The sequence below is a fragment of the Podarcis cretensis genome (genome assembly GCF_951804945.1).
Source record: "Podarcis cretensis genome assembly, chromosome: 2".
NCBI classification, from domain to species: Eukaryota; Metazoa; Chordata; class Lepidosauria; order Squamata; family Lacertidae; genus Podarcis; species Podarcis cretensis.
In genome coordinates this window covers 76,586,208-76,606,330 of record NC_137171.1, presented here as the reverse complement: position 1 = coordinate 76,606,330, position 20,123 = coordinate 76,586,208, and the positions used below count along the sequence as shown (strand labels likewise).

Genomic DNA, 20,123 nt, shown 5'->3' with positions numbered 1-20,123 from the left:
AAAGCTTGGGAACCCCTGATCTGCCGGAATCAGAGACAGCAGCGGCACCTCAGACTTTCGGCGAGACGAAAGCGGGTTCAACCCACCCGCGCGAGACAGGCGCCAACGAATTGAAAAGAGGAGCATGCGCAAGTCAAGGAATGTTGCCCGGGCCCAAGATGGCCGCCGCAGCGACCAGGATCACTACCATAGACAGCAAGGCGCTCTTTTTTGTCTTTTCCTTTCCCTTCCCCACCGAACGAGGGTGCTCTCTATGGTCTCTGGAGGTTTTGTAGCTCTATCTCTATGGCATCGGCTGCCGCGTCCTTGCGGTTGGCGGGCGGGGGGCGGCTTCCGTAGGCGCCCCCCCTCCCGTGCCGGCCGCGGGACCCTGCGAGGATGCCCGTCGGCGAGTACGCTTTCGTGAGGGCCGTGGGGAAGGGCAGCTACGGGGAAGTGAGCCTGGTGAGGCACCGGCAGGACAACAAACAGGTACGGAGGGTCTGCCTGCCTGCCTGCCTGCCTGCCTGCCTGCTTGGAGAGGAGGGGGTCTGAAATGGGGTCGGGCAGCATTGACGAGCCTTTGCTATGACTTTGCGAAAGCCGCGCAACGGGCGGGAGTTGGGAGCCCAACACACCTGAAGGGCCGCAGGTTTCCCACCCGTCAGGCACAGGTGGAAAAAGAATCTTTATTTGCATCAGCCACAGCAATAAAATGAAATAAAACGTACAGTGAAGATAGTGGTAAAAGCTTAACAATAGAAAATACATTAGATCTTATTCTAATTGCTCCCTCTAAAAAACAACACCTTGCAGATTTTGCTGTCATTTTGATCAGCTAAAAGAAAGGACACGGTAGCAATGGTTGAGCGACCTGGTAGAGAGGTAATAACCTCACTCCTCAATCAGGCAAAAGATAGTTGCTGAGCAAGAGGGGCAGTAAGGGAGGGGAAACCCCAGTGAAGAGGGTTGTTGTGTTAGGGTGAAATTGAGCGTTTGCGGTTCATTATTTCGTAGGAGTTAAGCAGCTGAAAATCTGACAGTTGTTGCATTTAGAGGATGCTGCGTTGACTTTTTTTATACAGTGGTACATCGGGTTACATATGCTTCAGGTTACATACGCTTCAGGTTACAGACTCCACTAACCCAGAAATAGTGCTTCAGGTTAAGAACTTTGCTTCAGGATGAGAACAGGAATCGGGCTCCGGCGGTGCGGCGGCAGCAGGAGGCCCCATTAGCTAAAGTGGTGCTTCAGGTTAAGAACAGTTTCAGGTTAAGAACAGACCTCCGGAACGAATTAAGTACTTATCCTGTACTTTCATTTCCATCTTGCACCTTTCGGTTAAGTTGCAAAAACCTCTCCTCAGCATAAGCTGCATTTGGGGACCTTTTTGGATCTGATGATACCACAGAGAGTTGGTCCCTTACCTTTCCCGCCCCAACCTGGCCACAGTGATCCATGCGACGGGCACCTCCAGGCTTGACTACTGTAATTCGCTCTACGCGGGGCTGCCCTTGAAGCTGTCCCAGAAACTCCAGCGGGTGCAGAATGCTGCAGTGAAGCTCCTCACGGGGTCTCTGCCATGGGAGCATATTCACCCAGTGCTTTTCCAGCTGCACTGGCTCCCGGTGGAGTACAGGGTCAGATTTAAGGTGCTGGTTTTGACCTTTAAAGCCCTTCACAGCCTAGGACCCTCGTACCTATGGGACCGCCTCTCCCAGTGTGCCCCACAGAGGACCTTAAGGTCCATAAATAGCAACACCCTAGAGGTCCTGGGCCCTAAGGAAGTTAGATTAGCCTCAACCAGAGCCAGGACTTTTTCAACACTGGCCTGGTGGAAAGCTCTGTCTCATGAGACCAGGGCCCTGCAGGATCTGATTTCTTTCCGCAAGGCCTGTAAGACAGAGTTGTTCCGCCTGGCCTTTGGCTTGGAGTCAATTTGATTCCCTCCCCCTCTTTCTTCTTCCTTTTTTCCTTTCTCCTCCTGTGATGAGGCTGCATTTTAATGTTTTAATGTTTTAAAGTTTCAATGTTTTAATGTTGTATTTTAATCTTGTTTTTAAGTTGTATTCATTCAACTTATTTTTATTATTGCTTGTTAGCCTCTCTGAGCCCGGCCTTGGCTGGGGAGGGCGGCGTATAAATAAAATTATTATTATTATTTATTAAATGAATGCAGCATTCATTTATAACATATTCTAAGTCAGTTACAAAAATATATTTTTCCCCCTGAAATGCCCAGCCTATGGAACAATTGCATGGATTCTAACAGTGCGATCCTATGCATGTCTATTCAGAGGCAAGTCTGACTGTATTCAGTGGGGCTTCATCACAAAGGGCATGAGAATTCAGCCTATGTTAGAGCTGGTACAGCTGGATTGGGGCCAATGCCTTCAGCCTTGGGATCAGAGGGTACAAACATATTTATAAACATTCGGATCCAAAACACTTTGGCCTCAATCCAGAAAAAGTTAGCAGTGCTTCAAGTTTTGTTGACAGTTGGAGAACTTAGTTGCAGTTAGCTTAAACTGTTGATTATAACAGTACAAGTAATTGGATTCTCTGGATTGAGGCCAGTATGATGATAAAAGTTCAATTAAAATTAGTTGGACTTTTACACAGTAGGCTTATATGCTGGATTTTTAAACCTACTAAATATACTTGTGATTGTTTATAACTTCATTTTTTTTTCCATTTCTGCAGTATGTTATCAAAAGGCTGAACCTTAAACATGCCTCGAGTCGTGAGAGAAAATCAGCAGAACAAGAAGCCCAGCTGCTGTCTCAGCTAAAGCATCCTAATATAGTCACCTATAGGGAGTCCTGGGAAGGGGAAGATGGCCTCCTATACATTGTCATGGGCTTCTGTGAAGGAGGGGACCTATATCATAAGCTGAAAGAACAGAAGGGAAAGCTTTTGCCTGAAAGTCAGGTGGTGGAATGGTTTGTTCAGATTGCTATGGCTTTGCAGGTAATAATAATAATTTTATCATTTATACCTCACCCTTCTGGCTGGGTTTCCCCAGTCACTGTGGGTGGCTTACAGCATATCTAAAAACTTAATAAAAATATCAAGCGTTAAAAGCCTCTCAATACAGGACTGCCTTCAGATCATAGCTGTCAACCTTCCCTTCTTTTGCGGGAAATTCCCTTATTCCAGTGCCATTTCCCGCTGCTTCCCACTGCTATCCTGGATTGTTAGATATCCCGTAGACTGTCCCCGGGGCAGGTGAGGCTGCGGATCCCTTATTTTCGAGGCTGCTGATCCCTTATTTTCAAATCTGAAAGTTGACAGCTATGCTTCAGATGTCTTCAAAAAGTTGTGTAATTCTTCATTTCCTTGGCATCTGAAGCGAGGGCGTTCCATAGGGAGGGTGCCACTACCGAGAAGGCCCTCTGCCTGGTTCCCTGTAACTTTGCTTCTCACAGTAAGGGAACCAGCAGAAGCCCCTCAGAGGTAACATAACTTTGCATCTGAAACAGTTGATTCTTACTTAGTCTCTTAAATTTAAATAAACCTTTCCTAGAATTTTGGCATGACTTGAACCTCTTTTAGACTGTAATCCTTTAATAAGATATAGCAACGTAGTAGGTAAATGTATTATTGCCACCTATGCATGCTTCTAATCAATCTAGAATCTATCTTTTCTAACATCCTAGCTTTTCTGTGTAGAACAGAAAAGTGTGGAGTCTTTCAAATATTCTTGGATAGTCTTGATCCAGTTAGACCAGGTGTAGCTAACTTTTTTTTTTACTTGAGGTCCACATCCAGCCTTTGTCAACCCTCTGAGGGCCACAAGCCATCATTAGGTTGAGCCACCTCCAGGCACATGCACATATTCTCTTCTCAGTTGATCCATGCAGATTAGCTGAGGAAGGAGCCTATTGTTCCCTCCCCACTCATCAAATGATGGGCCTGATGACCAGTGGGGAAGCATTTTGCCTCTACACTAGGGAGCTGAGTTGTGCAAAGGTGTTGAAACCTCGCCACCCACTTCAGTGCTGCGTCTACTTTAAATTATTTTCCAGATGTTGGACTCCCATTAACCTCAGCCAGCATGGTCAGTCATCTAGACCATGCAAAAATTTTTGGCCGTGCATCACTTTTTCTCTTTTTTTAAGCTGACACAGCACTGAAGGGGGTGAGAGCCACACTCACTGGTGGGGATGAGAAAGGATGGGGCAATAACTCCTTCCTCATCAGACCTGCAGAGGTCAGCTGAAGAGAGAGTTGTGGTTTAAAGCATCTGGAGACACCCAGTTGTGGAAGGCTGATTTAATGTACCCTGCTTTCCCCCCCTGAAGAACTCAAGAGTGGTGTGCACAAGAGAATTTCTTTTTATGCATGCAGTACTGTAACTCTGTGAGGTAACCTAGGTTGTGAGTTAGAGATTTGTAAATACTGTTATGTTATTTTTCAGTATTTGCACGAAAGGCACATTCTGCACAGAGATCTCAAAACTCAGAATGTATTCCTGACACGTTCAAATATCATCAAAGTGGGAGATCTGGGAATAGCTAGAGTGTTGGAAAATCAGTATGACATGGCTAGTACTCTCATTGGCACACCTTACTACATGAGCCCTGAGTTGTTCTCTAACAAGCCTTACAATTATAAGGTAAAGTATATTATGTGTTGTGAACTCCTTTTCCAAGCTGCAACATGGTTTTAAGTTTGCTCAGAAGTAGACCAATGAATTCAATGATGCTTGCTTCTACTTTTGGATTTGACAGCAAGCTAAGAGATGTAATTGAAAACCAACTTAGTTCTTCTATTGAGTGGCTATTAAAACCACAGGAATTCTAAGTCTTTACATCTATATTGATGAATGTGAGCTTGAATTAAGGTTCAAGGTAGTATACTAATTGCCTTTTATATTTGTATGAGAAATACTGTACAGTTCAGGCAAAGCGTTTAGCTGTCTAAAACTTTTACATGCCATTTAAAAAATTGCTGATGTATTCGTCATGTGTTCACAAGAATCCAGTGTCCTTTCCCAGCTAAGCAAAAGCAATTCCTTCCTCCACTATCTATTTTCTTTGATAAAACAAAGATCCCATTTGTCCATAAGCTGTATGCCTCTGTTAGAAGAAACCTTAGTGAAACAAATTGACCACAATCCAGAAGCCTATGTGTGCTTGTGGCTCCCTTTCCAAGTTGTGAAATGGCCTGCTAATGTGTTGTCTGATTCTGTTTTAAAGAACCTCTAGAACACATGTTTTTTCTGCTTTTGCTTTCAGTCTGATGTTTGGGCTTTGGGCTGTTGTGCCTATGAAATGGCCACACTGAAGCACGCCTTCAATGCTAAAGATATGAACTCCTTAGTATATCGAATTATTGAAGGAAAGGTAACATTCCTTTATCATTTTTGTTACGCTAATTGTGGGCCATTATTCATACTTGCTGAAGTATCCATATGTGCAAGAATTTTCCTGTCGCCTTGTATGTTGCAAAAAACTGTGTGTAGACTAGGTAATAGGCTATTATCTAAGGACATAATGGATATAAACTGTACTGCTGAAGAAAGGAAAATGCTTTCCTTTTCAGTGTAGAATCCCTGGGATATCCTCAAGCACCACATGTGCAGTAAGTTCTCAGCATGATTTAAAAACCCAGTCTTAAGTGTAAGGATAGAGTGTGTGTGCTTTCTTGTTGTTTGGTGTGTGATATGAATGCATGCTGATATTAAGGGAACCTGAAAATTAATGTCTTTTTAAATACACCAGTAGTGTTATGTTAACTGGTCTATTAAACTTATTCTAAGACGTGCTGCGGGTGGAAACTGTGGCTCTCTAGATATTCAAAACAAAATAATAATAATAAAAAAATTCCTTCCAGTAGCACCTTAAAGACCAACTAAGTTAGTTCTTGGTATGAGCTTTCGTGTGCATGCACACTTCTTCAGATACCATGGCTTAGCTCAGAGTAGCACAGCAGCACCAGGACCAGGAGACAAGTGAAGCAGCTACAATTTTTGTACTGGGGACCTATGCACACGAAAGCTCATACCAAGAGCTAACTTAGTTGGTCTTTAAGGTGCTACTGGAAGGAATTTTTTTATTTTGTTTTGACTATGGCAGACCAACACGGCTACCTATCTGTCTCTAGATATTGTTAGCCTGCAGCTCCCATCATGCTTGGCTGTTGGCCATGCTGGCTGGGATTGATGATAGTTTTCAAGAGCATCTAGAGGGCCACAGGTTCCCCATCCCTGCTTTAAAACATTAATTTAGTGGTAGTCATTCTATCAGGCTGCAGTGCAGAGAAAGAGGAGCAAAGGCACTATTGCTTCTGTTGCAATACCAGCTGCCTTTGACTGTAATTGAGGAGTCCAGCCAGCACAGTAATGATTCTGCTCACCCTCACTGCCTGTGGTACCATGAGAATGTCTGCTAAGAGCAGGAATGTTCTCAGGGAAGCTGTACAAGGAGTCTAGCTCTTGTTATTAAGCCACATTCAGTAATAATTCTTTTTCAGTGACTCGCCTAACTATTCATGTGTGACACAGATCATGTGAATAAGCAGGAAAGATTGAACCTTTTAGAACACAGATGGTTTTCTTAAGTGATGCCAGTCACCTGAGGCAACCCACATATACCAAAGTTACCTTGCTAGCATGAAAGCGATAAGCATAAGAACATAATTTTTAAGATTTTAATGATAAATAGTAATAGAAGCAATAGTCTGTGCATTAAAATGTGTGTCATGTCAAATTGTGGCTTAGTGAGAAGAAGCAAGTGCATAGGTCCCCAGAACAAAAATTGTAGCTGCTTCACTTGTCTCCTGGTCCTGTTGCTGCTGTGCTACTCTGAGCTAAGCCATGGTTTGGCTTATCATTAGGTGCATACCCAGGTTCCTGGTTTGTCTCCCTCAAACAAACTACAAGCATCAAATGTGACAAGCCAAGAGCATGGGTTTGCACATGATGCAAACCATGGCTTAGCCTGGGTAGCATAGCAGCACCAAGAGAGGAGTGTAGCAACTCTGGTTTTCACGGTGAATATTCACTGGAACCATTGTAAAAACTCCCATTTACACTCTAGACCTCTCCTTCATGCTCTGCTTACTCCACTAGGCACAACCATCCAGAAGCTTGCTTACCTGCAGTTTTGTGGTAGGAGACCAACAACACAGTTTTCTCCTAGACTGGCTGTTTTCTCTCTCAATACATACTCTGGCCATCAAATATCATTGAGGAATAATGGAGAATAGCCAGCCAGATCTGCTTTGGAAGGCTGAACGGCTGCCTTGGGCTACTCTGGTCTTTTGCCATGCAGCTCCCCAGATCTTGCATCTTGGCAGTGCATATTTCAAATGCATGTGCTCCTCCCTGCTCCAATATTTTTGTAATGTGACACACTAAAAGGTGTGGCCCACACCATGCAAAGGATAAGTGCCACATGAGCACAATAATACAGTACACTTTGTACCCCAGTAGAGAGAGAAGTACGAAAGAGCAGCCTACAGGCAGTGACAGAAGCAGCAGTAATCCATGTGCATGTGAGAGTGAACTTTGACGTTTCCTACCCTAAGAAACAAGTTGAATGGTTGCTACAGCCAGCTGGAGCGTTCCAGCCCTGCTTTGCAGGTTGCCTGATGCATGTGATGTGCATTTTCTGAAGAAACGCTGCCTTTTAGAAAAACATATCCAAGGCTTGAGTTATATCTGAATGACTGATGTAATGCCATGAATGGACGTTCATCATGGGGGGTTTCCCATCATGACTTTATAGCCAGCCAAAGAAGTCCCATAAAGTTAGTTTTGCTTCTCTTAACAGCTGCCACCCATGCCAAAAGATTACAGCATGCACTTGAAAGAGCTAATAAGAACGATGCTTAGTAAAAAGCCAGAGGAGAGGCCCAGTGTGAGAAGCATCCTAAGGCAACCCTACATCAAGCACCAAATCTCTCTGTTTTTGGAAGCTACAAAGGCGTAAGAAATGTTTAAATGACAAATTACGTTGTGCAAGGAGTTCAGTGCAGTTGTTGGAATAGCTGTTTTTTTTTGTTGATTAATGGGTTTCTGTAATGTGTAGCACAGGGTAATGTGTAATCTGTAATGTGTAGCAATGTGGCTGCAATGAACAGAAATATTCATAGATGATAGATGCGTCAAAGGATATTAGAAATGACAAGCCAAATGTATTTGTGACTGGTTCTGATTGCTTCTGATAGCTGGATGTCAGGAACAAACAAGCCATGTCCTTTGATGCATGGCATCTATTTGGCCACTGTTGGGGTGTTAGGCTGGTTGCAGTCTTGATCCAGCAAGGCAATTCTTTCATTCTTATAGGTGGGCTACCTAAAGCTTATCTACACCCATATATTGATATGGATATACAGCAAGAAGTATAGGTGTTTGTTGCATGTGTCGTTCTTTCAGAAAGTACTCTAAAAGCATACATAGGGACCGGAGGCAACCTTGATTTGTTGCAAAACAATACTTGCTCAAATCTTTTAATTCTGTAGTTTCCTTAATGTTTGCATTTCCTACCTTTGCCTTGAAGGAAAACAGCCAAAAATCGTAAGAAAATGTCTGAAGTCAAACCCCAGAGCTCCTCAGGAGATGCTGAATTGAAAAATGGAAATGTAACACCCCAGAAGATTCCTAATGAACATTCCAGGAAATCTAAAAGGGTGAGTTAGATTTTAGTTCTTAACTCGACTTAGAGCGCTGGATCCAGAGTTAAATGGAGACACTGCTGGATGGGATGAGTTATGGTGCAGGGGGCTGAATATAAAGGGGGGGGGGCTGCAGCTTGAAAATTGGACAAAGGCATCTTTCAGCAGCTGGAGCAGGCTCTCCTGTCGTCTTCAGGCATTTCTGAATCCAGCCATTTTGCATGGGATAAAAAAAAAAATGGGCTCTTGAAATTCCATTTGAATAAAATGTTTAATGGGATTGGTATATTAATTCTATTCCCCCCCCCCCCTCATTTTAATTACAGAATGAAGAGAAATGTTTAATCCATAATAAAACCTTTCAGGTTTCTTCCTCGAACAAACTGGCACCTGAGCCTGAAAAAAGCGCAAACACAAATGGGTTGAACAGCGCGGACATGTCAGTGGCAACAATGAGCAAAGTGGACATAGTTATTGTTCCATTGGAAAAGAGGAACTCTGAAAGCAAACAGACACTTGCAGGAACGTTCACAGGGGATAAAAAGCCCCGTAGCTCAAGTATTCCCAGTGAAGCAGAGTCTGAAATAGGAATAACCGCACCACAGTGTAAGGAAGAAAGGTTGCAGAGCATTACAAATCCATGTCTGGAAACTGTAGCTATTAAAAAGGGTGTTATTGATACCACAGCTGATGGTGATGATACCATGAAACTTATGCAACCTGTTTCAGAGATTCCACACACGAGTGATAAAGTAATTATTTTATCTTATAATACAGAGGAATGTAATAGAAGCTGCAAAGTTTTTGGAAATAGGACCAACAACTAATGGCACTGGGTTTTTATTGGTAATTGATCTAGGACGTAGCTACACTAGCTCTTTGTTTCAGATAAAGCAGCTGCAGAGCTCTTGCACAGCACAAGGGTGGTTGGAGGAAGGGTGGAACTGAGGACAAAATGTTTTAGTGACCATGAATGACTTTACATTTCTGCTACAATTTATTATCATCATTTTATATACCCTTTCTCACTAATCTGATGCCCGCCCCCTTTTGAAAAGGCGATTGCTTTTTTCAAGACAGCCCCCCCATAATACAGTGCACTGTTCTGTTTATTCACATTTCATTGTCATTGTTACACACATACTTAGGCATTATTTTGAAGAGGATTGAAGCCGTCAGATATACAAACCAGCCGTGTCATCAGACTTGAGGGTTCAGATCCAAGGGCCGAATGACCTTTATATTGGGCCTCAGTCCAAAGCCTTACATACAGAACTAGCAGAAAAGAGGTTGCTATGTTTAGTTTGTTATTCTTTTGGTCATGTAGGGATGTATCCAGTGCCACTATTCCAAAATTTGCTCCAGAGCATTGGGGAACTCTCCAGGGCAGATTTTGAAGGTGCATGGGGAGAGGAGGAAGTCCCACGTTGTGATGAAACAGCATCAGATACAACTAATCAACATGACCCAAGCTATAAACAGCTCTTTTAGGTGACCATAAGGACTTGGACATACCTCATATGGTCTTTATTTTTTACTCTTTGTCCTCCTCCCTTGAACATCAGCTCATCCCCAATTTCTGGGGTTCAAGCATGTATGGAGGGAGGAGGGAGGAGACACTTCCCCTGGAACTGGATATCCCAGAGTGCCTTGGCTTGGGCCACTGGAAAACAATGAAGTGAAATGGTTTATGTTGTCTGAGGATGTTTTTGCACACCTATTTCCCTGTCTCTATGCAGGGTGTCCCTGTCTTGTGAGACTCACTGGTGCTAATTGGAAGCAGTGTTAGAACAGAACAAGCCAGGTCCCTATCTAGCCAAGGTGGGGAAGAAGACAGAGCAGTGATATCAGTGTTTTTCCTGGGCTCAGAGAAGTGACACTTGGATACTATGTAGCCAGCCACTCCTCCTACCCTTTCTATTTTACAGTAATGGGACATTTCAAATAATTTGCTCATTTGTTTTGCTAATGTTTACACTACACTTTTAGCTAGTATCATGATTGGTAAAAGTTAATGAAAATGCAGTAAATTCTCTTTCCAGAGTCTGGATTCTACTGACAAACTTCTAGCACCATTTGTGCCTGTAGAAATTCTGGTAAGTAGACAATTTTTTTGGTTTTGCAAGGCATGTGAAATTAAACTGGTGGCTTCTTTTGGGAAATTGTCCTACAAATGAATGTAAAATGTCTGGGTGGCTACATAAATGCTGTTGACTACATAAATGAATTGTGTAGGTTTGGTGATGAGGATGAGAAAAAGGTGATAGTTATGGGTCCCTGATAGCACTTTTCAAACATGTGTATACTTTGGATTGTAAGAAGAACCCTTCTGGGTTAGGTCAGTTGCCCATCTGCTCGAGCATCCTCATGCAGGACCTGAGTGCAACAGCGCTCTCTCTCCTTGCAATTCCTAGCAACTGGTATTCAGAGATACATGCTGTATTTGGCAGTGGAGCCAGAATATACTTGTCATAGTTAGTAGTCCTTGATAGCTGTGTCCTCACTTTGAATCTGGAAAGCATATACAAAGAATTTTGGGTTTATTCTTAGGCTGAAGCCTCCTTCAGAAGTTTGGGAGAAGCTAACAGTGCAGTTCAAAACGAAAGCACCCCCCGTTTTCAGCCCCAGGGATCTGTTCACGAGCCTTCCCTGTCACGACAGCAACGGCAGAAGAAAAGAGAGCAATTTGAGGTATGTTCAGAGAGGGTGAAAAAGAGAAAACACTCCTTAATTAAAATGCAGCATCTTTCTATTTTCTATTGGCACCTCTAGATTCATTATGTTTTAAGAGTATGCTTTTTCAAAGGGCAAAGAAGTGTCTCAACTTTTTTAGAAGTGTTGCTATGGACAACTGGGTAACAGAATACCCATGCTGATAATATACAGTAAATAATATTATGCTTTCTGCAATGTACAGAATTAGCGTGGGTGTGCAAAAAGTGGAGCTGAAGTACCTGCCTGATTATTTGTACTGACTTGGTGTTGGTAGTATAGAAGGATTGTATTGAGGTAGTATTGAAGGATGAGTGCTTTTATAGCTAACCTCTTAGCAGAAAAAATGTTTTTTACATAGCTGCTTTTTCTCCCTTTAAGGATACAGGTCCTCGACCATTGCCTGCTGTTCCTGACATGAATGCAAAGACAAGAGGAGACAACACAGACAAGCAGGATGCTGCAGTTACAAGGGCTATAAACAGATCTGGAAGTACCGAAGTGGCAGTTTCTAAGGTTTGCTGCAGACACATTTTTAGCGTATTAATGTTATCAGTTTTTCTTTGAAGCCTCAGATTCAGCATTGTTTCAATGCATAGACTAAAGTGTACTTACTTTGCCATCATAGATCTGTAAACCTACTTAGTACAGGGTTGGCAAACTTATTTTATAGTAAAGAAGGTGGGGGATTCTTTTCCTGAAGGCCTATATCAACCTTGTAGAATAAGTCAGTGGAGAAAAGGTAGTGAAGTATTGACTGTCTTGGAAACTTCAGTTTTCAGTTACGTTTTACATATCGACGGGTCAATTATGACAGACTACAAAGCCACATATCTTGGTTCTGATATCACTGTTACTTATTTTAAAGGATCGACCACTGTCGGCACGAGAGAGGAGGAGACTAAAGCAATCTCAGGAAGACATGCTTCCTTTTGGTAACTAACTTCTTTGCCCCTTTTAAGCATATGGTGCAATTTCTTAGCTATAACACATTTTCATTGCAATCACTGCCCAAAGTGTATCTTCACAAATAACAAATGGCTGTAACTGAGACAGAACACTCATCCACCAAATTTTCATGGCTGCTCAAAGTTATAAGTACGGTATGTTTTTAAAGGTAGAGAGGTCAGGTCATAATTGGCAGGGATGGGGATCAAACATCCAAATTTGCATTTGGTCAAAGGATAAATGACAGAGGTGCAGCTATGTCAGTCTGTTTGCAGCAGAAAGGGAAGGAAGAAAAAAGTCAGGTGGCATTTTTAAAAGACTAGCAAATTTGTTGTGGCATGGTGGACTAGAACCACTTTGTCAGATGCAGGAAGTGTGTCCAAGAGTTTAGCTTCTTAAATCAGTAAATGGTGGTGATTTTGAAAGACTCTGAACTAGGCTCTGTTGCATATCATCAATATGAAATCCAGGCAAATGTCTGTGAAGACTTGGGACTGTAATAATTAAGCAGGTTCAGGCTCAGAATTTAACATAACTGGCCATAACTACTCAGGTATGAAATTCCCTACCTTTTGAAGTCCAGTGGTCTACCTTGCTTGCCTCTTTTTAAAGAAATGGGCTGATTTGCTTTACAGCCTCCCAGGTTTTCTTAAGTTAACATCATTGTGCTGTGTATTTTGCCTTCTAAGTATGCTGCTGTCTTATTTTAACTTTTTATTTTCCATTTTTCTTATGAACCACTTTGAGTGTGTTTGGCAGAGATAGCATGTGAATGAATGTGAACAATCAAAATAAGAGTAGATTCTGAATGCTTTTAATTTACCCCTTTTCAGGGCCTGCTGCAAGAAGAGCTTCTCACAGTGCAGCCACAGAAACAAAAGTTCCAGAAGATGATCATGTCCAAATTGCTCACTTTTCATCAGATCTTGCAATCTGTGAGGTAAGCAGAAATCATGCATTTGCAACATTCAAAGTTACTAGCTTTCAAAGCTGTCACTCACATGCTTTACAGCGCTACAATGTCCTTCACATGGAGATATTTCCAAACAGACTGGATTGTATTAGAAAGCATTTCCTGCTAGGAATGTTGAATTCTATTGCCATTGACTGCTGTCAAACTGACTTTTAAAAACCTGTGCAAAACAACCTTATCCTGAAAAATACACTAGATGATTTGGCACATGCGACTTGTGACACAGTTTGGCCCAATCGGTTTTGGAAAAGTCAATGCAACTCAAAGAAGAAACCTTGCTCTTGTAGCAGTAGCATCTACAAAAATGAGAAGCCTTTTCCATTATCACAATGATTTTGTGCACCTGCTTTGAAAAGCTTTCCACAAATGTATATTGTTATTAGCATCTAAATAGGTTCCAAGCCAGTGTTACTTTACGGAATATGGCAAGAATTGTATACACACCCCCTGAAATCAATGCCCTTTTGCAAGAAGAGATATTGGGGGACTGTGCTACTGTTTTGTCTATAGTTTTTTGTGCTTGAAATACATGTTTTGCCTTCAACAGACAAAGAGCTTAATTGGTTGCTCTACTGAAGATGAACTAAGCTCTTCCACCAGCTCCACAGAGAGATCAGATGGAGACAGTAAAGAAGGGTAAGGCTTCTCCCTTAACCGTAGGCATTCAGTGTATTTCTGCCAGTTTGTATTTCTCAGTGCAGAAAATATTGATCTGATGTGTAGAGATCTTTCCTATTCTAATTAATTCAAGAGGGTTCTGAAAACTTCTCTGTGTGAAATAAACAAGCAGAAGGTTCATGTTTGGGTTATACCTTCAGAGAAACTGAGTACAGCTGGCTTAAACTAGTTGTTATCTCTTTCTGTCAGGGTCATGCTGACTATAATAATAAGCCAGAAGGAGCCTGGATTTTCACTTTCTCTATCTCTTTTCCTTCTGGTGTGGCCATAGTATGCTTAGTGTTAAGGTTTAGACCAGGCATCCTCATCCTCAGCCCTCCAGATGTTTTTGGCCTACAACTCCCATGATCCCTAGCTAGCAGGACAAGTGGTCAGGGATGATGGGAACTGTGGTCTCAAAACATCTGGAGGGCCGAAGTTGAGGAAGCCTGGTTTAGACTTATTATAAGTTATTGTAAGTTTAAATTAAGTCTGCTGCAACTAGATTTCTTATGGACAGTGCAAATCCTGAATTTATTGGATTATGCACATTTGCCTTCAATAGCAGTAAAGCTCTGCTGGATGAAATACAATTGCCTTTGGTCTATTTTTTTGGAATCTTGCAATGTGTTTAAGTTGTTGCTCTGCTAACTATACATTGGAAGCTACTCTGGATCAATATTGAGTAGAATTTCACAGCAATTTGTGCATCTGCATACCACGGCCACACAGATGGCAGATCATCCTGCCCTTCAAGACTCAGGGAAATGTTTCTCTGAATTAGCTTCAGGAAGCATTAAAGATTCTTCAATATAAAATGGTTTTTAAAAAAGATTTTTAGATCATTCTTTTTGCTGTTCTTTAAATAAGAATTCCAATGCTTATCACACAGCTCCTGATCATGCGCGTCAGTGTTTTACAAGGACTGACCCACTTCTTGCAGCCATTCACCTACTTCTCAAAAAATGCTTTTGAACACATTTCAAGTGTTGTTTTTTTAAACAAAAAGACAAAAAAGTTGTACAATATAAGTGAGATACATACATTAAAGAAAATACATGCCCTGATTTAATAGCATAATTTTGCGTATTGCTAGTCGAATTAAGACCCTTCTTGCCAATGTACTTTCTTCTGCTGATTAATTTTAAAAAATTGGTATTAAAATGTTTTTGAGATTATTAATTTTATTAACTCAATCTGCCTTGGTAATCTTTGCCTTAAACACAACCCTCTTAATCCTGGGAAAACCCTTTCCCCAGTATGACACTCCATCAAACGCATCTCTGGGATCTAGGATTAGACAGCTCAAACTGGTGTTATTAAAGCAGTTGTGAATTTCCTGTTTTAAATCTCATCTTCCCTATAAAGTCATTAGGCAGCCTTAAGCAAGTCATTCTTTCCTCTTTGCTGCCAACACTCCCTATCCCCTTATCTGCTTTTCCCTACATCTGCTATATTGTTTGACCTTTATATAAGGTTGCAAGCATTACTAGCAGTGTATGTGAAGTGCTTTGAACTTTAAAAAAGCATTAGAGAAATGTTAAGTAGTACTTCCTCAATCAGGAAAAAAACAGCCTTTCATAAAGGCTATCATAGTTCATGCAAGCCAAATCTATTTTCACAGAAATAACGTTCTGGTACATTCCATTTATTCAGTATCCTTTTTCTTTCCATGTCCTACTTAACTGTTACACTCTCTCTGCATCTAGGCTTACTGAGCAAATAATTTCCCATGGGTTTGACACACTCTGCATTTCCGCAGATATCCTCTCTTTAAGATACTGGCCCCATTTACATGCCACAGTAAAACCAGGGGTGGGAACACTTTGCGGCTTGAGGGCCATATGCCATTGGTGGCTGGGACCTGAGGCAAAAGTGTGCAGAGCAGCAAGTGTGCAGCAAGCCAGAGGGAAGATAGCTCCCATTTCGCTCCTCCTTATATGAGCAGCAAAGTATGACTTAGCGTTATGTCTAAACTGGAGCCAAGGCTTGCACTTGGCTTCCCAACTGTTGTTTGGTTGAGTTAAATAACCCATGATTCTGCCCGTTTGCATTTCTTAGTGCAGAAAGTTTTGCTCTGATGTGTAGAGATCTTTCCTATTCTAATTAACAGCTGCCCTGTGTGAAAGAAACTTCATGATGTTTGGGTTATTCCTTCAGAGCAGCTGAGTACAGCTGGCTTAAACTGGCTCTGTTATCTCTTCTTTAAGGTCATGCTGAGTATAATAAGAGGCCAGAAGGAGCCTTTCTCTATCTCACTTTCTCTATCTCTTTTTCTTCTGGTGTGGTGTTCTGCACATAGTATGTTTAGTGTTAAGGCTTAGACTTATAAGTTATTGTAAGTTTAAGTTAAGTCTGCTGCAACTGGATTTCTTATGGACAGTGCCAATCCTGAATGTATTGGATTAGTGATCATTATGCTCATTTGCTTTCAGTAGCAGTAAAGCTCTGCTGGATGAAATCTAATTGCCTCTGGTCTGTTTTCTGGAAATTCTGCAACATGTTTAAGTTTTTACTCTAACTATATGTTGGAGTTCTGCTCTGGATCAATACTGAGTAGAATTTCAATGACAGATTCCACTTCAGAAGTAATGCTAAGCCAATGATCAGGGTGTGTTGTTCCTGCTCACTGGGGGTGGGGTGAGGGACTGGTATCCTCAAAGTTTGATGTGGGCTTCTTAAAGGAGGGGCTTTCTAAGGTGGGGAGAAGAAGAAATAAGGACAAATTAAGGAAAAAGGAGGACGACCAGAATAGAAACAGATCAAGGAAACAAGCAACCTATAAGAATTGTCCATTACAATAACCTAATACCCCATCAGTATTAAAGAGTTCTTTGTGTAGCCTTAAACCCACTGTAAGTTCCCATAAATTGTGCATTAAAAACTTAAGATTTTTATACCTTTTGCAGAAAAACAAATGAGATGCATGACTTAGTGCAGCTAATGACCCAAACGCTAAAAATGGATAATAAAGAAAATTGTTCACAATCTGCAATACTAGCTCCCGAATCGCAGTTCCGGCTTAATAGGAAATACAAAGACACCCTTAAATTACATGGAAAAGCATCAGAAGAACCAGATGAATTCCAGTTGCAGGAGTTTCCTTCAGGTCTGTATCATGTTTGAAAGGAATCATTCCCAGATTAGGTATTCTGCTGTACAATTGAATTGCAGGAACATTATTTCAATTAAAAATGTTTGCTTATAAAGAGGGGAAATAGGGCTGTTTGCTCCACCTCTTCTGTCTAGAAGCGCACAATTGAGCCCTCTAATCCATCCCCTTATTTTAAATGGCAAAAAGCTATGCCCTCTTTAGCAAGACTATAAACTCCAAGCCTCATGTGAGAATAGGGTACTGATGCTGGACTGGGAAAAGTTGTTTGTATAGTGAAGCAGGAAATTTGAGATTTGAAGTCTGGGAAGTCCTTCAGATGGATATTTGTTTGCACCAGAATAAAAGGAAAAGTGTTTCACCAGGACTCCTACAATTACAATTTAGATTTCTGGCAACTAAAACAAAATAATAAACAGAGAATTAAGGATATCTAATATGTTTCTGCTTATTATTTTAGATGTTCTCTCTGGTCATGAAAAGGTTAGGAGATTGGTAGAGATCTTAAGAGCAGATGTGGTTCAAGGACTTGGAGTGAAGCTTCTAGAGAAGGTGTATGATGTCATGGATGAGGAAGATGAACAGAAAAGAGAAGTATGTCTTTCATATTGCACACTTGGCAACTCTCTTCAACACTGTTTTTTTCTCGTCTAGCATTTAAAACAGCTAGTCCAGGTATTTCCCAATAACCACCATATATTTCCTTGCACAACTCCAAATAATGTACTATTTTGAAAACAAGCCTGTTTGTCCTACAATTCTTATGCAGATCAACTCCTAATCCAGATAACATTAGTCATTATTAAATTCCAGTGATTGAAATTCACTGTGTAATCTTACACAGTGTAATCTTATTTCCTCTTACCTTTTACGGTAACTCAATGGAGCTTCCTTCTGAATAAACTGCAAATTAATAGCGAAAGAGTCCTATTTATTGCAAAGGGGCTTTGCAGATAACCTCTGGAACAGGCTTCACTCTCTGCCACCATTTTAAAGTTTGAATACTTTCCATCTACGTGCACTTCAGAGAAGTGCCACTACTTGAAATTAGATGCTATACATAAACCAATGTAATTAAACATGTTTAACCTCACTGTAACTGACGGGCTAAAGTACCCATAACTAACTGAATGTCAGACATGAATTGACTGTTACTCTAAATTTGTGCAATTTCCAAAAATTCACTTTGGGATGTTCTGCCTAACTATCTGATCCTGTTTCAGTGTTAGGAATTCCTGAACCTATGGATATCTATGTTTAGGAAGTTATTTAACTTTACATAGGACTGTAGCCTGAATATTTCACACTAGAATCATTTGTGTTTTGAATTACAACACAGAAAAGCCTTTTTTTTCCTCCTACCCTGAACAGCTGCATTTGCGGAAGCTCATGGGAGAAAAGTATACTTCTTACAGCATAAAGGCCCGCCATTTAAAATTCTTGGAAGAAAATGTGAAGCTTTGACAGAAACCTCAATTCAGCTATTTCTTTATGAAGAAAAGAGCAAGACTTTATTCAACAATTTTTACCCCAGTGGATTTTTATTTTCCTGTACACAACTGATTTGTGGGGTACAATTTTTACTTTACTGATTTGTTACCTGCTGTAGAGCTTGTTTAGCTTTACAAATAGCAACATGTTTCTTCCAGGTAAGTGAGTAACAGTGTTTAGGGATTTTTTTATACAGGTAGTACATCTTAATATTTTCAGTTTTTTACATATTAAATTATTACTATAAATATCAAACATCATCAATGATGTTTTTTAAGGTTGCAATCCTGCCGAATCACAAATAGCCATCCCCACTGATTTGACCAGGTCTTGCATGTCGTTAATCCCGGCTTTTGATGCAAGTGTAGTAAGAGTAGGAAAATGCCAAAAATGTTTAGTCAACACCAGAGTAAGCCTGTTGTATCCCATATTTTGAATCAGCCATCTAAGGAACAGGTTCTTTATATGTAGATACTGGAAGCATTTACTATTGTTGCAACCGTAATTATTAAAATTCAGATTAAAAACAAACACCCAGCTTTTGTAGCTACAATATTTTCTATGCACTCTAAGCAAAATGTCCTTAAACATGGCCTCTTTGCTCGTTTTTAGTGCTCAACTGCAGTGAGTTAGGATTTATTTGAAAGAATAGGGCCAAGAAAGAGAAGACTCTTGCTGCTTTTCAGTTTTATCTATGAGAGGAACATAGGAAGCTGCTTTATACTGAGTCAGACCATTGGTCCATCTAGCTCAGTATTGGCTACACTGGCTGGCAGTGGCTCTCCAGCATTTCAGGGAGGAATCTCACCCAGCCCTGTCTGGAGATGCTAGGGAATGAACCTGGGACCTTCTGCTTGAAAGACAAGTGCTACCACTCAGCTCCAGGCCTTCCTGGAGATGCTAGGGAATGAACCTGGGACCTTCTGCTTGAAAGACAAGTGCTACCACTCAGCTCCAGGCCTTCCTCAAGGATGTTGTATGATGGGCTATACTCAAGAGATTTGCCCACCAAGGGGGATGGGCATAAGAAAACTTCTCCACCTCCTCCTTTCCCCATTAAGTCACAAAAGCATTTCCTGACAAAAGATTACTCTGCCCAATTCTCTATGATCTGCCCCTTCCCCACCCCATTCAAACTTTCTTTAGGGACCAGCCCTGCCCTTCATTTTATGTGGACAGATTTCTGGATACAACCCAATTTAGATTGGTATAAGCAAGCTTCTAAGTTCCAGAGAACTCAAGTAGAATGAATTGCCATAAAATGTCCTACAACTGATGAAACCTAGGAATTCTGATGAAGTCTAGGAAGCTACCTGTGGTTGATCCATTGCCCCGCTTGCTTTTTGCTGCAACAGCATAAATTGGGTCTTGCAAAATGATAATCTCCATTGGGACCAACAAGACAGAATATAACCCTTTACTGCTACTGTATTGTTGCTTTATGTGTGAATATTTAACTTTAAAAAAGTGAGGCTAACTTTTGGTAAAATAAACTACTTTTATCAAAATATTTTCCTTGCTTAGGAAAAACCCAGCTGGTTTTCATCCTGCTATCAATTAAAGAAAAGAAAATTTCATATGGTACTTTCCTTCAGCCATAATTACACAGCATATGTGTCTTGAAGGAC

General features: G+C 41.2%; 1 protein-coding gene across 3 annotated transcripts; it reads left to right on the top strand.

Annotated features, from left to right (window-relative positions):
- Positions 1 to 148: 148 nt before the first annotated feature.
- Positions 149 to 20,005, top strand: NEK4 (NIMA related kinase 4). Of its 3 annotated transcripts, XM_079967228.1 has the most exons (17): positions 150 to 471; positions 2,684 to 2,950; positions 4,401 to 4,598; positions 5,221 to 5,328; positions 5,528 to 5,566; positions 7,759 to 7,913; positions 8,488 to 8,617; positions 8,929 to 9,354; positions 10,645 to 10,698; positions 11,153 to 11,293; positions 11,696 to 11,830; positions 12,183 to 12,249; positions 13,096 to 13,202; positions 13,783 to 13,871; positions 16,802 to 17,001; positions 17,465 to 17,598; positions 18,376 to 20,005. In XM_079967228.1, the coding sequence occupies exons 1-17, from the start codon at positions 379 to 381 to the stop codon at positions 18,466 to 18,468; spliced, it is 2,436 nt and encodes an 811-aa protein (XP_079823354.1). In that variant the 5' UTR covers positions 150 to 378; the 3' UTR covers positions 18,469 to 20,005. The 3 variants fall into 3 exon arrangements, with proteins under 3 accessions (XP_079823356.1, XP_079823354.1, XP_079823355.1); XM_079967230.1 differs by lacking the exon at positions 10,645 to 10,698 and having other exon boundaries at positions 149 to 471; XM_079967229.1 differs by lacking the exon at positions 5,528 to 5,566 and having other exon boundaries at positions 151 to 471.
- The last annotated feature ends 118 nt before the right edge of the window (positions 20,006 to 20,123 follow it).